This window comes from Arvicanthis niloticus, chromosome 6, assembly GCF_011762505.2.
Source record: "Arvicanthis niloticus isolate mArvNil1 chromosome 6, mArvNil1.pat.X, whole genome shotgun sequence".
NCBI classification, from domain to species: Eukaryota; Metazoa; Chordata; class Mammalia; order Rodentia; family Muridae; genus Arvicanthis; species Arvicanthis niloticus.
In genome coordinates this window covers 1,081,356-1,100,737 of record NC_047663.1, presented here as the reverse complement: position 1 = coordinate 1,100,737, position 19,382 = coordinate 1,081,356, and the positions used below count along the sequence as shown (strand labels likewise).

At 44.5% G+C, this 19,382-nt stretch overlaps 1 protein-coding gene across 1 annotated transcript in view; it reads right to left on the bottom strand.

The window, feature by feature from the left end:
* The window catches only part of Rab40b (RAB40B, member RAS oncogene family), a 28,754-nt gene extending 11,924 nt beyond the window's left edge, over nt 1-16,830 (bottom strand). Inside the window, exon 1 of the mRNA XM_034506320.2 lies at nt 16,563-16,830. Coding sequence (XP_034362211.1) covers nt 16,563-16,707 — 145 coding nt within the window. The 5' untranslated portion in view covers nt 16,708-16,830. The remainder of the gene's footprint in view (nt 1-16,562) is intronic.
* Nucleotides 16,831-19,382: the final 2,552 nt, after the last annotated feature.

Genomic DNA, 19,382 nt, shown 5'->3' with positions numbered 1-19,382 from the left:
CATAAATAAAATTTAAAAAGAAAACATACTATAGCAACAAAAACCATTTAACTCAGACTTCCAATATTAGGTGCTCTGCCTGAACAACCTGCTCCCAATGACCAGGTCTCAAAGGGCAGGAAACAGCAGGCCTGACCCCAGAGCCCTGAGGGCTATGAGTGACTTTCCCAGCATCTGTGCTCTGGTGAGAGAAGGCTTGTCCCTGTGGACCCTTCACTTCCTTTAAGGCAGTGAGTGGTTTGATCTTTCTTCAGTTACTTTATCTCTACTCCGGATGCTATCTGTTTTCCCTACCCTCTCCGTAGCCAGTGCAGGGCTTGGTAGGGTGCTTTCTCAGACTATTTTGGCTATCCATAACAAAAACACCATAATTTTGTTTCTAAACAACTGAAGTGTTTCTCACAACTCGGAGAAGGGAGTATAAGATCAAGCACCAGGAGACTCAGATCTGGAAAGTGTGGCCTTCTGGTTCCCAGTAGTGCTGTCTCTCAACCCAGGAGGCCAGGGAGGTTACCTGGCTCTGTTTGTAACTCATCAGTGAGACTCCACTCGCACCCCCTAACCTACAATCGTCACATCCTACAATCATCACAATCTCAAGATACAAATTTGGGAGAAGGGACACATTCAGTTTGTCGTATTCAGGATGAGGAGATGGAGCTTTCACCTCACTTCTATGCATAGAGGAGTCGCTCAAGACAGGCGATCTGTAAGCATAACCCACCGGGGTTTGCAGGTCCTGCTGTAGTACCATGATGATCAAGACACTAATGTACCCACATGAGACCCTGACACCAGCAGCTTCTTCACCTTCTCCTGCCACAACTCAAAAGTCCTTGCCTAGGGTGGGTACAGTCATGTCTTTTCAGCACCTTGGGTCCCACCTAATATAGGTGGCCTTTGGTGGTCTCCATATGACACCCCGTGTACAATCATGTTTCTTCCTGGGGCGTCCATTATCGCCTGTGCTCTGTTTGGTTTTCACTCATCATCTCTGTGGGCTTGTCACCACATCCTTGACTCTAAAGCACTTAAAAATTAATGCCAGCTAACTTTTTCTCTGACTAGGAAGTGCTATGAAAGGCAAAGTCATTAGGATGAGTCACAACTTTTATTTTGAACACAGAAGGTGTCCTTTTAATGTTTACATTGCCAATTTTGGCACCTATTCCTCTGGCATGCTTTTTAACCTTTATAGAATCCATTTTCTTTAAAAAAGAAAAAAAAGAAAAAAAAAAAAAAAAAGGAAAAACTAACATCCAACTGTCTTTGAACTAATACCTGAAGTGAAATGGCCTTTGCATTTGGCAACAGCTTTGGTTAACAAACCTAACTCTTTTGAGTTGATCACAATGAGAGTTTCACAAAAAAGAGCTCAAACCAGTAACTGTTGTCATCCCAAACTAACCAGAAGGCAAAAGGCCCCTAACCAAGGCCAGGGAGGGAAGTCCTGGTACCAAATGGGGGCTGCTTAGGTGCTACTATCTGTGGTCAAGTTAGTCCACTCTGGCCCTTTCCTGATGCTCCACTGTGCTGTAGACCTATGCCCCACGGGGCCTATGGTACTTAGCTTGGGAGAACATTCTACCAGCATTCCACAGCCTTATACCCAGGGCCTCATCCACACATAGGGAAGAGGCAGAGGAAACACAGGCTTCAAGTGTTCACATTCTACTTCCCAATCATTACCTGAGTCAATCACACATTCTGGATTTCTAGTCAGAGGCCTAGTCCCTGAGGGAGCCTGAAACACCTTTGCATAGGACACATCCACCTCTTTCAGGATCCCTGATGCCTTGATGAGGCCTTTGCATTTTGTGGTACTATGCTTGCTTAGATCCTGGCACCTGAGGAGGGTCTGTGGCCCATCCCCATCCCCTCCACAGAGTTAGGATGTCAGGTCCTGGGAGAAGCTACCAGTACTCTGTTAAATATTATGTCTGTCTGTCTGTCTGTCTGTCTGTCTCTGTTTCTCTGTCTCTCTCTCTCTCTCTTCCTTTCATCAAAGATAAATATCTAATATGGCCATATGGCCACATAACACACAGACACACAAAAGTCAAAGGCTCACACAGCTAGATTTAAGTTCACCAACACAAGAATCTTTCATAAATGTAGTTTCTGGTGTATTTTGATTTATTCTCTCCAGTTCTTTTCTTGATCTCGGCTCCCCATTTGTTGTCTTACCACTTCTTTTCCTTTGTTACCAATTGGCCCATGAGACACTAACGTTTCTGACACTGATGCTGTCAGTGTTAGCATAAAAAAATATGACTCAAATGTGTTCAACGTGACTAATGTACTCGACTATCAGAACATGATGACTGGGTAAGTGAAGGCGCTTGCCAGCTGTACATGATTCCTGGGGCACCATTGGTGGAAGGAGAGAACTGACTCCTGCAAGCTCTCCTCTTACCTCCACAGGTGTGACATGGCATGCAAGAACATGTGTGTGTGTGTACATATAATAAACACTGAGAAACAATATGATTAAAATGAAGGGGGCTTCTAAAACAAAGCTTGTCAGAATGTTCACTGAATGAGTCAGAATAACAGGGTTATTAAGAGAAAGATAATGTTACCCTTAAAAGAAAACCTCTCTCTCTCTCTCTCACACACACACAAACAACAGACTATTCTCCACACACTTAGATGAATAAGTGATTTAGTAATCTATTTTGACTCCTCCACTAGCTGCTTCCTTCTATTTATGGAAGTGAGCTGCCAGGTATATGCTCCTTCATACAAGAAGATCACTTGTGGTGAAAATATTGATTAAATGTAATTTATAACATGTTTATTTCTGAGCATGACTTTTTAAAAACCTGACTTTTTAAAATTTTTTTTTTTGAGACAGGGTTTCTCTGTGTAGCCCTAGCTGTCCTGGAACTCGGTCTGCAGACCAAGCTGGTCTCAAATTTATGGAGATCCTCCTGCCACTGCCTCCCCATAGCCCTGAATGCTGAGAGTAAAGGTGTGCCTCCTTGGAACCTAGCTCAGAGGACTTAAAGGAGGCTCTGGTGGCTGTGACTACACTCAGCCCAAGAATAGCAAGTCACTTGTCTGTTCTAGAAGAGAGGTTAGGAAGGCCTGAACAGGGAGCCACCTTCCCCATTAACCTAGAAGATGCTAGGATCTGACTTTAGAGAATCATGATGTCAGTACACTGAAGTTGATCCTGGGATTAGGAAGGGCAGGTGACTGCACGTGTGAGGGCCTCTTTCTGTCTTGCCTTTACCCTTGCAGATAACTAGAAAGCATGAAGGAACTGGGCTCCCATAGAGCTTACAGGAGCAGTTGTCCTAGTGTTTGTGAGCTACTGACTCTAATGGGCTAAGAGCTGCATGATCCAGAGAAGAAACATTAGCACAAAGCCTAGGGAGAGACATCCTCTCGGGAGAGGATGTCTACAGGGCATAGAGCACCCCCTTCTCTGGTACTCTGCTGTACCATTAAGGTACCATTAAGGTACACCAGCTCAGTGCACATCCTGAGTCTCTGTGCTGAGATGGACATCCCCTGGCCATGATTCCCTAGAACTAAGACAAGGCATGGGCTAACTTATCCTTCTCCAGACCTGACACAGCTCAAGTTGATCAATTTTCTACCACTGTCAAAGATGCCTGTATCTCCTCATGGAGAGGCTCTGAGGCTTGACCATGTGGGAGACCAGGCTGCAAGGCTCCACCCTTACTCCAGCTCCTTGTATGTTTCCACAAGTGTTTATTTAGTAAGCAGAGCTGACCAGGCATTTGAGCAGGGGAGAGTCCCAGGAGCTGCTTCCAGCCACACAGCCATCTTCTGGAAGCGAGCATATAATGAGTGTGGGTGTTGACATGGTGGTGCACATCTGTAACCACAGCAACGGGCAGACTGAAGCAGAAGGACCTTGAATTTGAAGTTAGACTGGTCTGTATAGTGAATCAATGTTACTTCCCACAGGCCAACCACTGGGCCATCTAGACATTTCCTTGTACTTTCCACCTCATTACTTCTCTATATGATCTTCCTGCCACAAAGTAATATTACAGGTGATACAATTTTTAACATTACTTGTAAGAAACTGATACAACTTGTAGTTCTAAAATATACTTTGTTTTTTTGTTGTTGTTGTTGTTCTTTTGAGACAGGGTTTCTCCAGGTAGCCCTGGCTGTCTTGTAACTCACTCTGTAGACCAGGCTGGCCTCGAACTCAGAGCCTGCCTCCGCCTCCCAAGTGCTGGGATTAAAGGTGTGTGCCACCTCTGCTCTGTTTAAAATATATTTTCTTATAGTTTGGGTAATATTCTTCAATTTTTTCAAGGCAACAGTAACTTTATAATGCGATTAAAATATGTGTTTATATGTATACATGTGAGCGTATCTGCATATATTTTGTTTTGTTTTTTAAAGGTTTATATCTTTAAATATTTATGTATAATGTCTTTGTCTGCATATATGTCTGACCACCATCAGTGTACATCAGATCCTACTATAGATGATTGGAAGCTACCATGTGGATGCTGGGAATTGAACTCAGGACCTCTGAAAGAGTAGAACACCCAGTATTCTTAACTGGTGAGCCACCTCTCCAGTTCCTCTCTATATAATTTGTATCTCATCTAATGTAGTGAAGAATAGTGAATGGGTAATAATGTCAATTATTAGAAATAAAAGGCTATTAGAGATAGTAGATAAAATTACTTTCATGGGGGGACTGCAGAAATAGCTCAGTGCTTAAGAGCCTTGGCTGCTCTTGTGGAAGACTTGGGTCTAGCTCCCAGCACCCACATGGTGGCTAAAAAATGACTGTAACTCTAGTTCAAAAGGCCTGACACCCACGTCTAATCTCCGTGGCTACTGGATACACATATTGTACAAACATATGTGCAGGCAAAACACCCATTCACATAAAATAAATATAAGTAAATCTTTTTAAAAAGTTATTTGCACATCTATCTTTTTCTCCTTTGCAATTTAGAAAATGTTACTGGAGAGACTGGATAACGGCAACAAAAATGGATGACTGTGGCAAAGCCCCTGTGTCACCTGCAAGCTTGTCAGGCTGGGGTAGCCCAGTCACCATATAACCAGGAGAGCCTAGCAGGACCACTCCAGTGGTGAGGGCCCTAAGCATGAGGCTTACCATGGGGGAGGTCCTGGGAGAAGAAGATCCCTGGATAAGGTCCTAGTCAACAGACACCAACATGGGCAAGGGGTCCCAGTTTTAAGCTGCAAGAAGAAGAGGTCTTTTGGGGGATCCAAGTTCTTAGTTCTGCTTTCATGAGAAGAGGAACACCAGGCTGAGGGTATAGCTCAGTTGGCAAAGTACTTGTCCAAGCATGCACTGTACAGCTCTGAGTCTGATGCTCAGCCCTACATAAACCAGGAATGGCGGTGTATGTCTTATGATCCCAGCACTAAGGAGGTGGAGACAGGAGTATTGAAGTTCAGGGTTCTCGGGTGTGGTACACATGCCTTTAATCCCAATACTCAGGAGGCAGAAGCCAGCCTTGTCTATATAGAGTTCTAAATAGTCAGAGCTACATAGTATGACTTTCCTCAAAAAAAAAAAAAAAAAAAAAAAAGTCCAAGATCATCCTTAGCTACATAGTAAGTACTTGGCTGGCCTTGCAAAACTCTGTCTTTTAAAATGGGGTCAATACCCATTTTCAGGTATTGAAAATGTGAATGTTCTCACTCTAAATTTCCTGTCTTCCTGGATTCCCAGAATGTAACCTTATACAGAAAAGAAAAATATGATCTTCTCAGATGTATCCAAGGTAAGACCATGATGAATTAACGTGGGCCCTAAATCCAGTACCTGATATGTTCAGGAGGACAGGCGATGTAGCGATCTGGGAAAGCCATATGACAACACAGACGGAGACTAGAGCCAGCCTGCCTTATGCCAAATAACCAAAGATTAACAGTACTAAAAAGTGGGGTGGCAAAAAAGGGTCCTCTCCTCATCCCTGTCATCAGGGCTGTCTGACATCTTGATTTCTAGGCTCTGCCTTTAGCTCTAGGAGAGAATCACTACTGTATTTTAAGGCCTCAGTAATATCACTCGTCATAGCAGCTCAGGAACCCTTCCTCCACTGCCAGCACGTGAAACGCCCACCTCCCTCTGTACCACTCTTCAGCAGCCTCAGGCTCCAGGGCAGACATCACAGGCTAAGGATGTTGAAAACACTCCTTTGCAGGCTCCTCCCACACCAGCCATTTGGCCCCCAAGTATTATGGTATTAGTTTCTGCACCATGCTGAATTGACTCTACTCAAACCCCACAGTCAGTCAGTGACCTCCCCAACACACACAGCATTCTGACTGGAAGAAACCAATTTCAACTATGGTTAAATATTATTACTCTAAGAGAGAACGGTGTACTATTCATAGTAGTAAATGAATATTTTCCCGTTAAGACAACAACCTTTTGTATTAATAATTAACAGTCTACATGTCAAAGCCAATTACTGCTTAATATGGATATTTATGAGTCTTTTTCTCTAAGCCTGCTTTTTTTTATTTTTAATTAAACCAATCGAACCAATCCTGTCACAAGCTACAATGTAAATAACACACTGTTAATTCAAATGCCATGTTTGGAGGAGGGTAATTAACTAGTAGCTTCAAGAGGTTGGAATACACAGTCCATACAATGTAGCAACTGTTTGAGGCCCATTTTACCTCAGGTCCAAAAACGTGAGGAGTATTTGTGAGGGCCTATGCAATTCTTTACCAACAACATTATAGGATTCCTCCCAAGACATGATTGTCAGCAGCTAGTACCAGGGAAACCCTGCTGAGACCACGTCACCCTGGACTTTAGCCTGCCTGTCAGCTGTGGCACTAACACACAAGGGGAGCTTCTCTCTACCTGGGCTCCTGATGGTGCAGATGTACTGCTGTCATCCTCTCAGCTGAGGCTAACAACAAAAATCACATGGTAGTTTTCCTGTTAATAAAGGGTTCGGGACTCAACTGTGACCTGGTAGAGGTTTGAATGCTATACAATACATTAAGAGTTTAAAATCATTGTGCTGGAGAGATAGTTCTGTGGTTAAGAGCACTGGTGGTAGCCTGGCAGTGGTGGTGAGTACTTATGATTCCAGCACTCAGGAGGCAGAGGCAGGCAGATCTCTGAGTTTGAGGCCAGCCTGGTCTACAGAGTAAGTTCTAGGACAGCCAAGGTTACAGAGAGAAACCCCATCTCAGAAAACAAAACAAAACAGAACAGAACAGAACAGAACAAAACAAACAAAACACCACTACAGAAGACCTAGGTTCAATTCCCAGCCACCCATATGGCAACTCACAACCATCTGTAATTCCAGATCCAGGGGACTCAATGCCCTCTTCTGGCCTCAGCAAGCACTGCACACTTTTATACAGACATGCATTTGATGTCAAACACCCTTACCCACTGAGCCATCTAGATAGCCCCAAAGTCCAAACTCTTATTTTGTAGGTGTAAAATGTCTAAGATATCATGAGATTATCACAGTTTTGGTCATGTTCAAACAGTGGTTCTTTGTGCAGATTATTCCAGTATATAAGAGGAAAAGCCAGACTCGCAGAAGGCTGTTCATTTAGAAAAAAGCAACGCTGGTGATGCCCTCTCACAGAACGTCCTAATTCAGCTTCAGTTACTCTCCCAAGACATTTTGTAAGTTACACAGCAATGGTTTCCTGTTTGGGTGTCAATCTTTCAATGAAGCTTTCATTGTGGGGAAGAAGGAAATTTAAGATCTATGCCAGCCATGGTGGCACATGCCATTAATCTTAAAACTTAGGGGACAGAGGCAAGCAGATCTCTATGAGTTCAGGGCCATCCTGATCTCTTCACAGTGAGTTCCAGCCAGGGATACACAGTGAAATTCTGTCTCAAACTAAAACAACAGCAACAACTAACTCCCGACAAGAGTTTAATATCACAAAAAGCAAATCCAGTTAAGAAAAAAAAAAAAAAAGGAAAAAAAAAAAGCCGTAGCATATAGCCAAATTCATCCATGAAAAAAAAATATTTTGTAGGCTGGTAAGATGGTTCAGAGAATGAAGGCACTGAATGTCAAGCTTAATGTCTCAGATTCCATCCCTGGAGCCCACATGGTAGAAGTGACAGGACCAACTCCCATAAATTGTCCAATGTCTTTAACACACATGCCTTGGCATGCATCATAAATAAATAAAATGTCAATAAAAAAATCACACTGTGGAAAAACAAAGCTAAAACCATCCAAATTACCCAAAGTCATACAGATAGTTCCATCCTTACGAACCTCTGTGAATGTCAATGAAACTTTTTAAAAATTACCTAGTGGGTTGGTGAGATAGTTCAGTTAGTCACGAGTTCGTGTTCTTCCAGAGGCCCCAGCTTTGGTTTCCAGCACCCATGTGATGGATAGCAAACCACTGTAACTCCAGTTCCAGGAGATCCAATGTTCTCTTGTGATCTCTGGGCACTGCACGAATGTGGTCCACAGACATACATGCAGGCAAAACACTTGTATACATTATTTTTTAAAGAAGAGAAACCTTCTGTCTACTCTACAGGACTCAACAGTATACCAGGTACTAGACACATCACTGCTTACAAAACAAAGGGAGATGCTCCAGTCTGTCAACCCACTGTCCACCATCTTGGAGACAGTGTAGGCCAGGTGGAGATGAGATGACATCATGCCAATACCTGGAGATGTCTTCCTGGATTCTCTGCACTGATGTCTTGCCCACACCACTTGTGGGTGGAAAGCCACCTCCAAGTGATAAAGAAAGGGCCAGTGGCGAAGCCCAAAGCTCATCACAAGTTCTAAAAAGCCTCACTGAGACAACACAAAACATGAAGACATTTCTGTGAGCTATGCCTTTAAGTCATAAACGTTTTTATTTTCAAAATAAGATGGAGTCTCATTATTTCAGGCTAGCCTTGAACTTCTGATATTTCTGCCCCATCACCTGAGCAACAGGAAGATAAGTGTGTATCAGTATGACTAGCATACATAGTGTTGAGGATTGAACCCACGACTTCACATGTGCCAGGCCGGCATTCTATCTACATAGCCAGTCCACGTACCAAGTCCCATGTAAACTCTTTGAACATTTACCTTGAGGCTAGAGTGATGGCTCAGACACAGACTTCAAAACCTGAGTTCAATCCCCAGGATTCACACAGTGGAAGGAAAGAACTGACTACTCAAAGTTGTCCTATACCTATGAGATATAGCACACACACACACACACACACACACACACACACACACACACAAAGAGAGGGGGGAGGGGCTATGTTTGAACATTGCCTAGCACCCAGGAGGCCCTGTGTTCAATACCAGTACCGCAGAAAAGATGCGAAATGCAGCTTTATTGTTTTCAAGCACACAGAAGCATTTCTGAACATTAAAAAAATGCATTTAAAAATTTCACTGTGTGCTTCTGAGTGGTACCACTGTCTGTAAAGCAGTGGGGAATCAGTCTCTCCTTGGGGAGCTTCTGCAGAGGGCACAGGCTCAGGTTAGGACTCTTGAGTTCACACTGAGAGGCAATGACTTTATACAACATGTTTTAAGTCTTAAAGGGGTTGCCATGGGAAACCAGCAGGGTAGCTTTTTAAGTGAGCAAATGTAAGGTTGAGCCGGGAGAACAGAGAGATGAGGAAGCACATAGGTCTGGGAGGAACATTTGTCAGGAGCACAAAGAAAGGGGGAAAGATTACAATTGAGTCACTGAGTGCAGACGCCTCCGCCTCCTGGGCCAGCCTTCCTGCCCACATCCTAGCTCTTCCAAAGGACATGCGACCTTAAGGGCGTTATTCACCCTCTAATAATATAACTTTGTCTTGTGAAATGGCTCTTGCGCACTTTTGATACGCAAAAATTATTATTACCTCTGTATTATTACATAGAAATGCTTCTGTGTGCTTGAAAACAATAAAGCTGCATTTTGCACCTTTGTCTGTGGTACTGGTATTGAACACAGGGCCTCCTGGATGCTACACAATGTTCAAACATATACATGGAGATTTTCCTGAGAAAAAGGAACTGGAGACATAGCCAGGAAGGGAAGTAGTCAGAAAACATGACATGCCTAGTTTCCTGGAGACATTTGGGCAGCAACAGATGTAGCATTCGGGGTCTGTTTAATCTACTACCCTTTCTCACCACTAATGAAATTCACAAAATGCAGAAAAGCCCTCAGAAGGTCACAAGTTGGTATGGGAAGTGTCACCAGCTGAGGCAAAGAAGAAACCTGTGGTGGGGTGACTATGAGAGGAAATATGGTGTGGCTTCTGACCCTCTTCAATTCCATGCCTGCTTGGGGCAAAAGAAAATAAAAAGGACATTCCAGAAGGGCTGAGCTAGAGTTTGCTGAACTGGAGTGAGAATCTTAGGCAGGATCGGTGCAGGAGAAACATTACCACAGTCACCACAAGAATGGAAGATGGCTCCCCCAGGAAACAGATACTATAGCAAGAATCCTCGTAGGCTGCAGGGCAAAGGATAGTAAAATGTCCAAGATGATGGATAAAAAGGTTTACCTACACATGGTTACGATAAAGAGAACATGCATCTTGCAGGAATCCTTCAGCAAGACAGGAAGAGATTGAATGACAGACGCTCAGGGGGAGACAAACCAGCCACTATCGTCTGAATGGATGTCTGCAGCGGCCTACACGCTTAAGGTTTGCTCTTAGGGTGACAGTTTGGGAAATGGTGGAACCTTTGAGAAGGCTTGTGTGAAGCCTTAGGTCACAGTGAGACCTCAGCCCGCTCTTTGTTCTCTGTTTGAAGAGATAGGGGGCTTTCCTCCTTCACGTTCTCACACCATGATATACTTGCTGTCTTGCACCATGCCCCAAAGCACAAGGCCAGCTGATCATGAGTTAAACCTCCAACACTGTGAGCTAAATAAACCCGTTCTCCTTCCTAAAGTGAATACCTCAGATGTTTGCTAAAGAAACCAGAAGCTGGCTAACATGCAGACCAACTGCTCATACCCAGAGGGTATGCCAAGCATGCTGTCTAAGATGTAGCACAAAGAAAGAGAGACATCTCTCCAACTGCACAGTTAACTGTCAAAAAAAATTAAAAATGGATATTGCTTCCTGTGTTCACTGTTTTGGGTTTTTGCTTGTTTGTTTTTTGTCGGCCTAACACAAGCTTGAGTCATCAATGGAACGAATACCTCCATTAGACTGGCCTGTAGGCAAGTCTGTGGGGGCATTCTCTTTATTGATGATGGATGTGGAAGGGCCCAGTCCACTCTGGGCGGTGCCATCCCTAGGTAGGTGGCCTCTGTATATATAGAAATCAAATTGAGCAAGCCAGTCAATAGCATTCCTCCATGGTGTCTGCCTTCATTCCTGCCCTGACTTCCCTTCATGATGGACTAAGCTGTAAGATGAAATAAAGCCTTTCTCAAGTTGTTTTTGGTTGTGATGGTTATCACAGCAATAGGAAAACAAACCATACCATACTCCAGCTGGAAGGCAGCCATCAGTATCAAAGGTAGAACACCAGAACTTTGAGAGGGGAACATATCACTGTTTGTCAATAGGAAGACACTTGTTACTCGAAACTCCGTTCTAATCATGAGACACTGGTAATTTGAATTATGTTAAAATTAGAGTCTTCTGTTTGTCCAAAATCACTACTAAATGACTGACAAACTGATGCACAGAGGAGAGTCACTATGAACAACTAACTGACATAAATACTCATGGAATAATATTTTTAAACATTCCTCCCAACATTAAAAATAATCAAACTACAAGAAAAAGACAAAGACTTAAATATTTTATTAAAGAATAAATTTAAAAATAAAAATGTGTTTAATCTCACTAGCCATCAGATAAATTAAGAATCCTAAATAAATGCTTTAATTTTGTTTGTTTTTTAAGGCCTGACCCTATGTAGTCCAGGCTGCCCTTGAACTTGCTACATATCCAAGGATAGTCTTGAACTCCTAATCCCCCTGCTTCAACCTGTTCTCTCAAATGCTGAGATTGCTGATATATGCTGCTACATATAGTTTTTTAAAATGATTAATTTTTTTATGTGTTTGGGTATTTTGCCTGCAAACACACACACACACACACACACACACACACACACACACACACATATATTCTACATGCATGCCTGGTGCCGCAGATCCCCTAGACCTGGAGTTACAGTTGTCTGTTGATATGTGGTTTCTGGGAATTGAACCCAGGACCTCTCAAGAGCAGCCAGTGCTCTAACCACTGAGCAACCTCCCCAACCCCTTGCTTTGTTTTTTTTATTGTGGTGTTGAGGAGCAAATCTATGGCTTCATGTGTGCTAGGAAAACACTCTGCCAAATGAGCAAAACACCCAGCCGTTCCAAAAGAAATAATAAGAGGGACTAGAGAGATGGCTCAGCACTCAGCAGCTCGTGGTGGTCTTGCAAAGGACCCGGGTTTGGTTCCCAGCACCTACATGTAGCTCACAACCTTCCATAATTCCATTTCTAGGAGATCCAGTATCTTCTTCTGATATCTATGGGCACCAGGTATGGATGTGGAGTACCTACATACAACAAGGCAAAATACAATTAAAAAAAAAAAAATCTAAAAACCCAAACAACTGGGAAGAGATAAAATGGAAAGGAAAGTACTAACTGTTGGTGAAGCTCCAGACACCTCAGCTCCTGCAACTGACAGGCAGACATGCAAATTTAGGCGCATTTACCCAAGTTCAAGGTATATGTAAGTTTCCCTATCTGTTACTTTGTGTTGTGCGCCTATTGGAACTGGGCCCACAGCCACACATATGGTAAGCTCGTTCTGTATGGCTAGGCTACACAGTCAGCCGTATACACATCTCAAACTCAGTACTGCTAACAGAAACGAAAAAGACATGTATTATGTGGGTACAGCAAAGAAAACCACTGTAATCAGTAACTGGAAACCACACAAACTCTCATAACCCGCAGGATCAGCAGGCCATAGTATGGCCACACAAGGGATTTACAGATAATGAGAACAAACAGCCATGACTGCATATACAGTGGAGACCCTCACATGCATGAAGGAGCAGGAGAGGCACTCAGAGGGCCATACACTGTGTGATTCTCTTTCCCACAGGGTAAATTCAGACAAGAGTGATCCATTCTGTCAAAATCCAGGGCTGTGACTATCTGGAGGGTATGCTGTAACTGGAAGAGGCAACATGGGCTTCAGGAGCCTGGCAGTGTCATGTCTTAAACTGGACACTGGTGACATGACATGCTAGGTTTGTGGAAATCCACTGAACTATGTAATAACAGAGTGTGCACAATTCTATACATGTATTCCACCTCAAAACATTAAGAGGAAAGAAAAACATGACAAAAGACGCAAGGAACAACAGCAACAACAAAGTTCACTCTGACCACTTTGACAACACAGCAAGCAAGTTAACAGAACATTAAATTGGGAAGTATAAATTCAAGAGGTTTTTCTTTTCCAGTTTTTAAAAATATTTTTTTTATCTTATGTGCATTGGTGCTTTGTCTGCGTGTGTGTCTGCCTGAGAGTATCAGATCTTGAAGTTACAAATGGTTGTGAGCTGCCATGTGGGTGCTGGGAATTGAACTTGGGTCCTCTAGAAGAGCTGTCAGTGCTCTCAACAGCACATCTCCCTACCCAACCCCCCGTTTTTCCTTTTTAAGACTCATTTGTTTTTACTTTCCGTTTATGAATGATTTGTCTGCATGCATGCATGTATGAAGTTATAGACAGTTATGAGTTTCAGCACCGTATGGATGCTGGAAGTTGCACCTAGGACCTCTGGAAGAGCAGCGAGTGCTCTTAACTGAGCCATCTCTCCAGCACCTCAAGGAGATTTTAATGAAATGTAAAAACTGAATTGAAAAAAAAAAGAAAATAGCAAAGAAGAAAGAAAGAAAGGAAGAAAGAAAGGAAGAAAGAAAGAAAAGAAATGACATCATTCTGGAATTAACAACTACAGAAACAGTTGTAAACAATTTACTAAAATCAAAATGCTCAACAAAAAAAGACAAGACAGTCATAGAAAGTCGGAGGAAAGAGACAAAAAAAAATGAGCAAAGCAAGTAGAAAGAGGTAAATGCTCACGGAAACTACGCCATGATGTCCAGCATAGCGGTGAGAGGCAGAGCTGCAGACCTGTAGTCAGTGCACACACTGACCCTACGTGATGTGTGAATGTTAGGGTGTATGGAAAGGAAGATTGAAGACTGCAGTGGAATAAAAGGTGGTCGTAGACAGCACTGAGACAGAGATACTGTCTCAGATTGTCGATGTGGACAGGAATTATCGATGTGTCCTGTGAAATGGAAAAAAAGGAAGCAGGAGAGTTCACGTCAGAGAGAAAGGACCTGAGAAGATCACTGGCTACCAATGTCTCTGAAGACCAAGAAAGGGGCCAAGAACCCTGGGGGTGCAGCAAGGTTCCTAAAGTTGAAAAAGACAAGAAGACACCTTCCTAGTGCTCCACGTAGAAACCCTGTCCTACTGACACCACACTGTGCAGAGAATAAACTTCTGTTGTTTTAAGACAGTTTGTAGTCATTTTTTGTAACAGAAAATGAGAAATTAATGCAAAAGCAATGGGAGATATTTTATGGACATAAAGCAAATTACCCTGAAATTAAGAAAGTATTTTTTTAATCTAAGAATTCAGAATACATATCAAATTTTTTTGAGTCATGGCCTGATTAAGCAAGGTAAGGCAAAGAAAAACATTCTTCAAAAATTCCTAAAAACAAGGCAAATCACCCATTTAGAAAATCAGTTGACATGATGTTTTCACCATGACAACGTCAAATGCCAGACATACAGTGAACACGTTACCAGGCTAAAGACAGACCATGTGCTCTCAGAGCAAGCAACTCGAGAAAGTTTTTGAGTTCAGAGGTGAAGCAGCGTTGTAAGGAACTCAGGAGTAGCTATAGTTAAGAGTTAGCCAGAGCTGAATTCATTTAAATACTACATGAATACCAAGCACTGATATTATATGTACAAAACAAAATTGAATGTTAAGAACCTCTGCAGTATGAAAATTGGAAAGTGGGCTACAAAACCCGGACATGGATGCAGAGAGTGGAGCATGAAGCTGCAAACAACTCACCTTCTGCTGCCAGAGCACTGAGAACCCCCTCCTGAGATGTCCTTACAACAAAATAAAGACCAAGCTTCTTAGTGTCTGTCTCTCCCCCACTTGTTTACCTTTCTCCTGTTTAATCTCTCCTCCCTAGTTTACTCCCTCTCTCATTCTGTTTTGTTTTTCTCCAGACAGGGTCTCATATTGTAGCCCAGGCTGGCCTCATGGCAATTCTCCCCAGCCCTTCTGCTCTTGAATGCTGAGATTACAGGTGTGAGCCACAATATCTAGCCTGTTCTTCCCATGCTCTTTTCTTAGCCCTAGAAGAAATATGTAGTAAATCAAAAGGCCACAACCACGGCATCAGGTCCCCGCAGTCTCTTAGACCATGTTGACGACAGAATACAGAGGAAAGCAACAGCTCAGTGGGCCTTGCTCAAGCCAACAAGTAGCAAGTCTGCTCACCATCAACATCTTTCCCTCTGCCCACACCAGTCATCTACTGTGGAATTCATGTCGCCTTTGGGGACTTGTTAAACGTTTTACTCTTTTGCCTCTGCTGAAGCCTGGCCTTCACTGAGCATCAGGACAGGAAGACAGGGCTGTATCCATGCCCTTGCTCTCACAGTAACGCTGTCCAACAGAGCTATGCCCTAAACTGTCCAGGCTGGCAGTCTGGCATCGGGCCACACAGTTTTAGACCCTTGCTAGCCCTTGTGGCATTGCCAGGGGGCTGGAGATGCAGGAAGCAGTCTGCAATCCCAGAGAACAGAAAGTGGCAGGCCTCAGGACAGGGTCTGTATTTGAAAGGCGGGTTGAAACTCCCACAGTGACACCTTAGGCAGTCACAGAATGTCTGTGCACAGCCAGTCTGAGGGACGGATCACTGCGTGACTATTCTTGGATGTTATGCTCAGGATTCTGTCACTCTTTCTCCTTCCTCTAAGGTGCAGGGTCTCAAACCTCGAGCTTCTAGGACACACACTGCTCACTGCCGTGGAGCCTGAGACGCTCTGGTCTCACCTGTGTCCAGTCTCCTGGACTCCAGCCTCTTAGTTGAGTTCCTTCCTACACCCTAGCCAACTCTACAGGGTCACTTAGACTCCTCCTACTCCTTCTGGAAGTGCTGTCCATTAGGACACAGAGCTTGGTGCTTGGAATCAAAGGCTGGAGTCCAGTCTTGCTACTCTCTGCTTTGCAGTCCCACGCACCAAAAGGTCATAGCCTCGGAGACTGTTGTCTCCTCTGCACCATGGTCCGCTGCCTCTCTGCCCACGCCTTCTGTAATCCCACGCACTTCTCCCAAACATGTCGCTCGCACCTGCGATCTCCCTCGACGCCCACCCTGAGCTGCTTTGCGGACTCCGCCCACAGAGCACAATCTTCCCCAACACGCGGGACCTAGCCCTGCCCAGCCGCTCCGGGACTAGACCCACGCTGGAGAGGCCGCTCGCACCGACACCCCAGCGCTGCGCCTCAGGGTGCTGCGGCCGCGCTCACCCGCCGGGTGGCCGTAAGGAGACTCGGCTGCTCCGTCCTGCAAGCTGGCCAGGATCTCTCCCTTGCCCACGTCGCTGTCGCCCACCAACAGGAACTTAAGTAGAAAATCGTAGGCCCGCACCGGGCTGCCCAGGGAGCTCATCATGCCGTCCCAGCCACCCCTCCCATGCCGGCCCCAGGCTGCGCGCAGGCGGCGGAGGGTCCCCAAGCGCCACGGGCCCCTCGAACGCCCCACCGGCCGGGGGCGCTTGACAGCTGCAGAGCCCCGCCCACTTTACCTCGCCATTGGCGAATCTCAGTTGCTGAGGTGTATACACGTACTCATTGGTTAGCAAGCTCGCCCATCTATTTCTTAACGCCTCCGCACCACGCCCATTGCCTCTCTTGGGAGGACTTGTTGCCTAAGCCAATGGAGGTCCGAAGGCTGAACCAGAAGAAACAGAAGGCGGGAGAGGTTTGCTCCCGCAACCAATGGAAGAGAGGCATTACAAGGAGGGGCGTAGTCAGTGTTTACTCCCTCCTCCGTATTAGTGCATAACAGGTTGGTGTGGGAAGTGTTTGAGTCCCTGCCTGGTAACAAGGATGTGCCCCGCAGCTCTGCAGAGCTTCGAACGCTAGCGTGAGAGCTTTGGTACATGTGCATGTGTCCATGTAGGCATCAGATGTAGCTCAAGCTACAGGCAGCTGTGAGTTTCAGCACCAAGTGGGCACACGGACAAGTGCACTTCTAAAGGTGTCTGCTAGTGGGTACCTCAAGGTCTCCATGGGTTTCTGTCTATACATGTCAGCGTGTGTGTGTGTGTATGTGTGTGTGTGTGTGTGTGTGTGTGTGTACATCTTGTACCTGTGAGGTTGCTGGCAAAGAGCACATAATGGGGACATGCCTGTCTTTGATCTCTTTCCACTAAGGGAGCAGTGGGCCATCACCAAGGCCTGCTCTCTGCTCAGGAGCATCTCACCAGTAGGAACTAAGTTATTTAGAATAATTGTAGTTTAGCCTCTCTGCTACCTACATCTTTATACAACCGGAAGCGGAAGCACCTCTTGCATTCATGCCTCCTCTCTGTTAAGAAGCATATGTTTCCAGATGGAAAAGAAAAAGCAGTGGAAGAAAATTACAAAAGCGTTTGTGAACATTTCCTAAGAGCCATGGCTGTGCTGTGATTCAAAACAAGGCTGGTTTGGCTCAGAACAGGTTGGTCTCAGAGCAAGGTGACTCTGGACCATTATCCTTTCAAAAGGAGTTGACGATAATAAGCCTTAATTACAAGATATGGTTGCCAGATTAGAATGGGTAATTGAGATAGGGGTTTTTTTTTTTTTGAGACAAGGTTTTCCTGAGTAGCCTTTGTTATCCTGAAACTGGCTTTGTAGACCAGTCTGGTCTTGAGATCTGCCTGCCTCTGCCTCCTGAGTGCTGGGATTAAAGGTGTGAGCCACCACTGCCCAGCTAGGATGGATGATCTCGCTGAACCATTGTTGACTCAGAAGAAGACTGTTTTCAACTCAAGATTACACTGTTGCTAACCAAGATTAAACCTGAGCTGTAATTATTTCAGAGCACCGTGACATTGTAACATTGTCTAACTGCCCACACAGAAAAGCCTCCCTTAGAGAGAGCCCTTTAGAATGCCTGCGCCCAGACAGTCTTTCATACTGTTTTGCCAGCTGAAGCTGCACTAGAGTATATTAGATAAATTCTACTTTTGCCTTTTTCTGCCACAACTCATATCTCACCAGCCTATCAGTGTCATCCATATGATGACAGCATTCGAGGTAAGAGTTTAGCCAGTGCAATGGCTTGCCTGTAATCCTGTGATAATCTCCTCAACCTGGTAGGATCTGAAATCACGTAAGAATCACACTTCTTGGCATGTCTGTGAGGGCGTTTCCAGAGAGTATTGAGGGAGAAAAGATTAGTTGCCATCTTACGTGAAGATGTACAGACATTAAGAGGTACAAGGAGAAGCAGTATCACTTGACTGCCTTCCTTTCATCCTACGAGTATACATTGTTGCCAGAGTATACATTGTTGCCACCACCATCTCCACTGCCATCTATCACACTACAGCTTCCGGTATGGACTGAATACTGAATGGTAGCTTTCCAGGAATCTTCCAGGTCTTCAGCATTAGACCTAGAGCTGAGTCATCTTGCTTCCTGGGCTGATCAGCTATTGGGTTCTCAGCCTCTCCATCATGCCATTCAAACTCTACTGTGTAAGTCAGTCTTATACATCACTCTTTATCACACACACACACACACACACACACACACACACACACACACACACTTAGTTTCATTCCTCTGAGAATCCTGCCTAATACAAATACCAACAGTAAGGAGGCTGAGGCAGTATTGTGCATTGGAGACTAGCCTGGGTTAACTAAAGATTTTGAGGCCAACCAGGACTACACAATGTGACTGTGTCAACAAAACAAAACCAACCCCAACACACAAGAATTTTACCTTTGTAGCAAACTGGCGGTGGCGCAGCCTGTAAGGCGTCCCTCTGCGAGGGCTCTCTCTCTCTCTCTCTCTGTGCTCGAAACCCTTTCCCCCCCCCCCAATTCTCGTAAAAAAGAATTTTACCTTTGCTACTTGCATCCATTCTGGATTTTTTTTTTTTGTTTTTTTGTTTGTTTGTTTGTTTTTGTTTGTTTGTTTGTTTTTTTCGAGATAGGGTTTCTCTGTGCAGCCCTGGCTGTCCTGGAACTCACTCTATAGACCTCGAACTCAGAAATCCGCCTGCCTCTGCCTCCCAAGTGCTGGGATTAAAGGCGTGCGCCACCACCGCCTGGCAATATTTTTTATTATTAT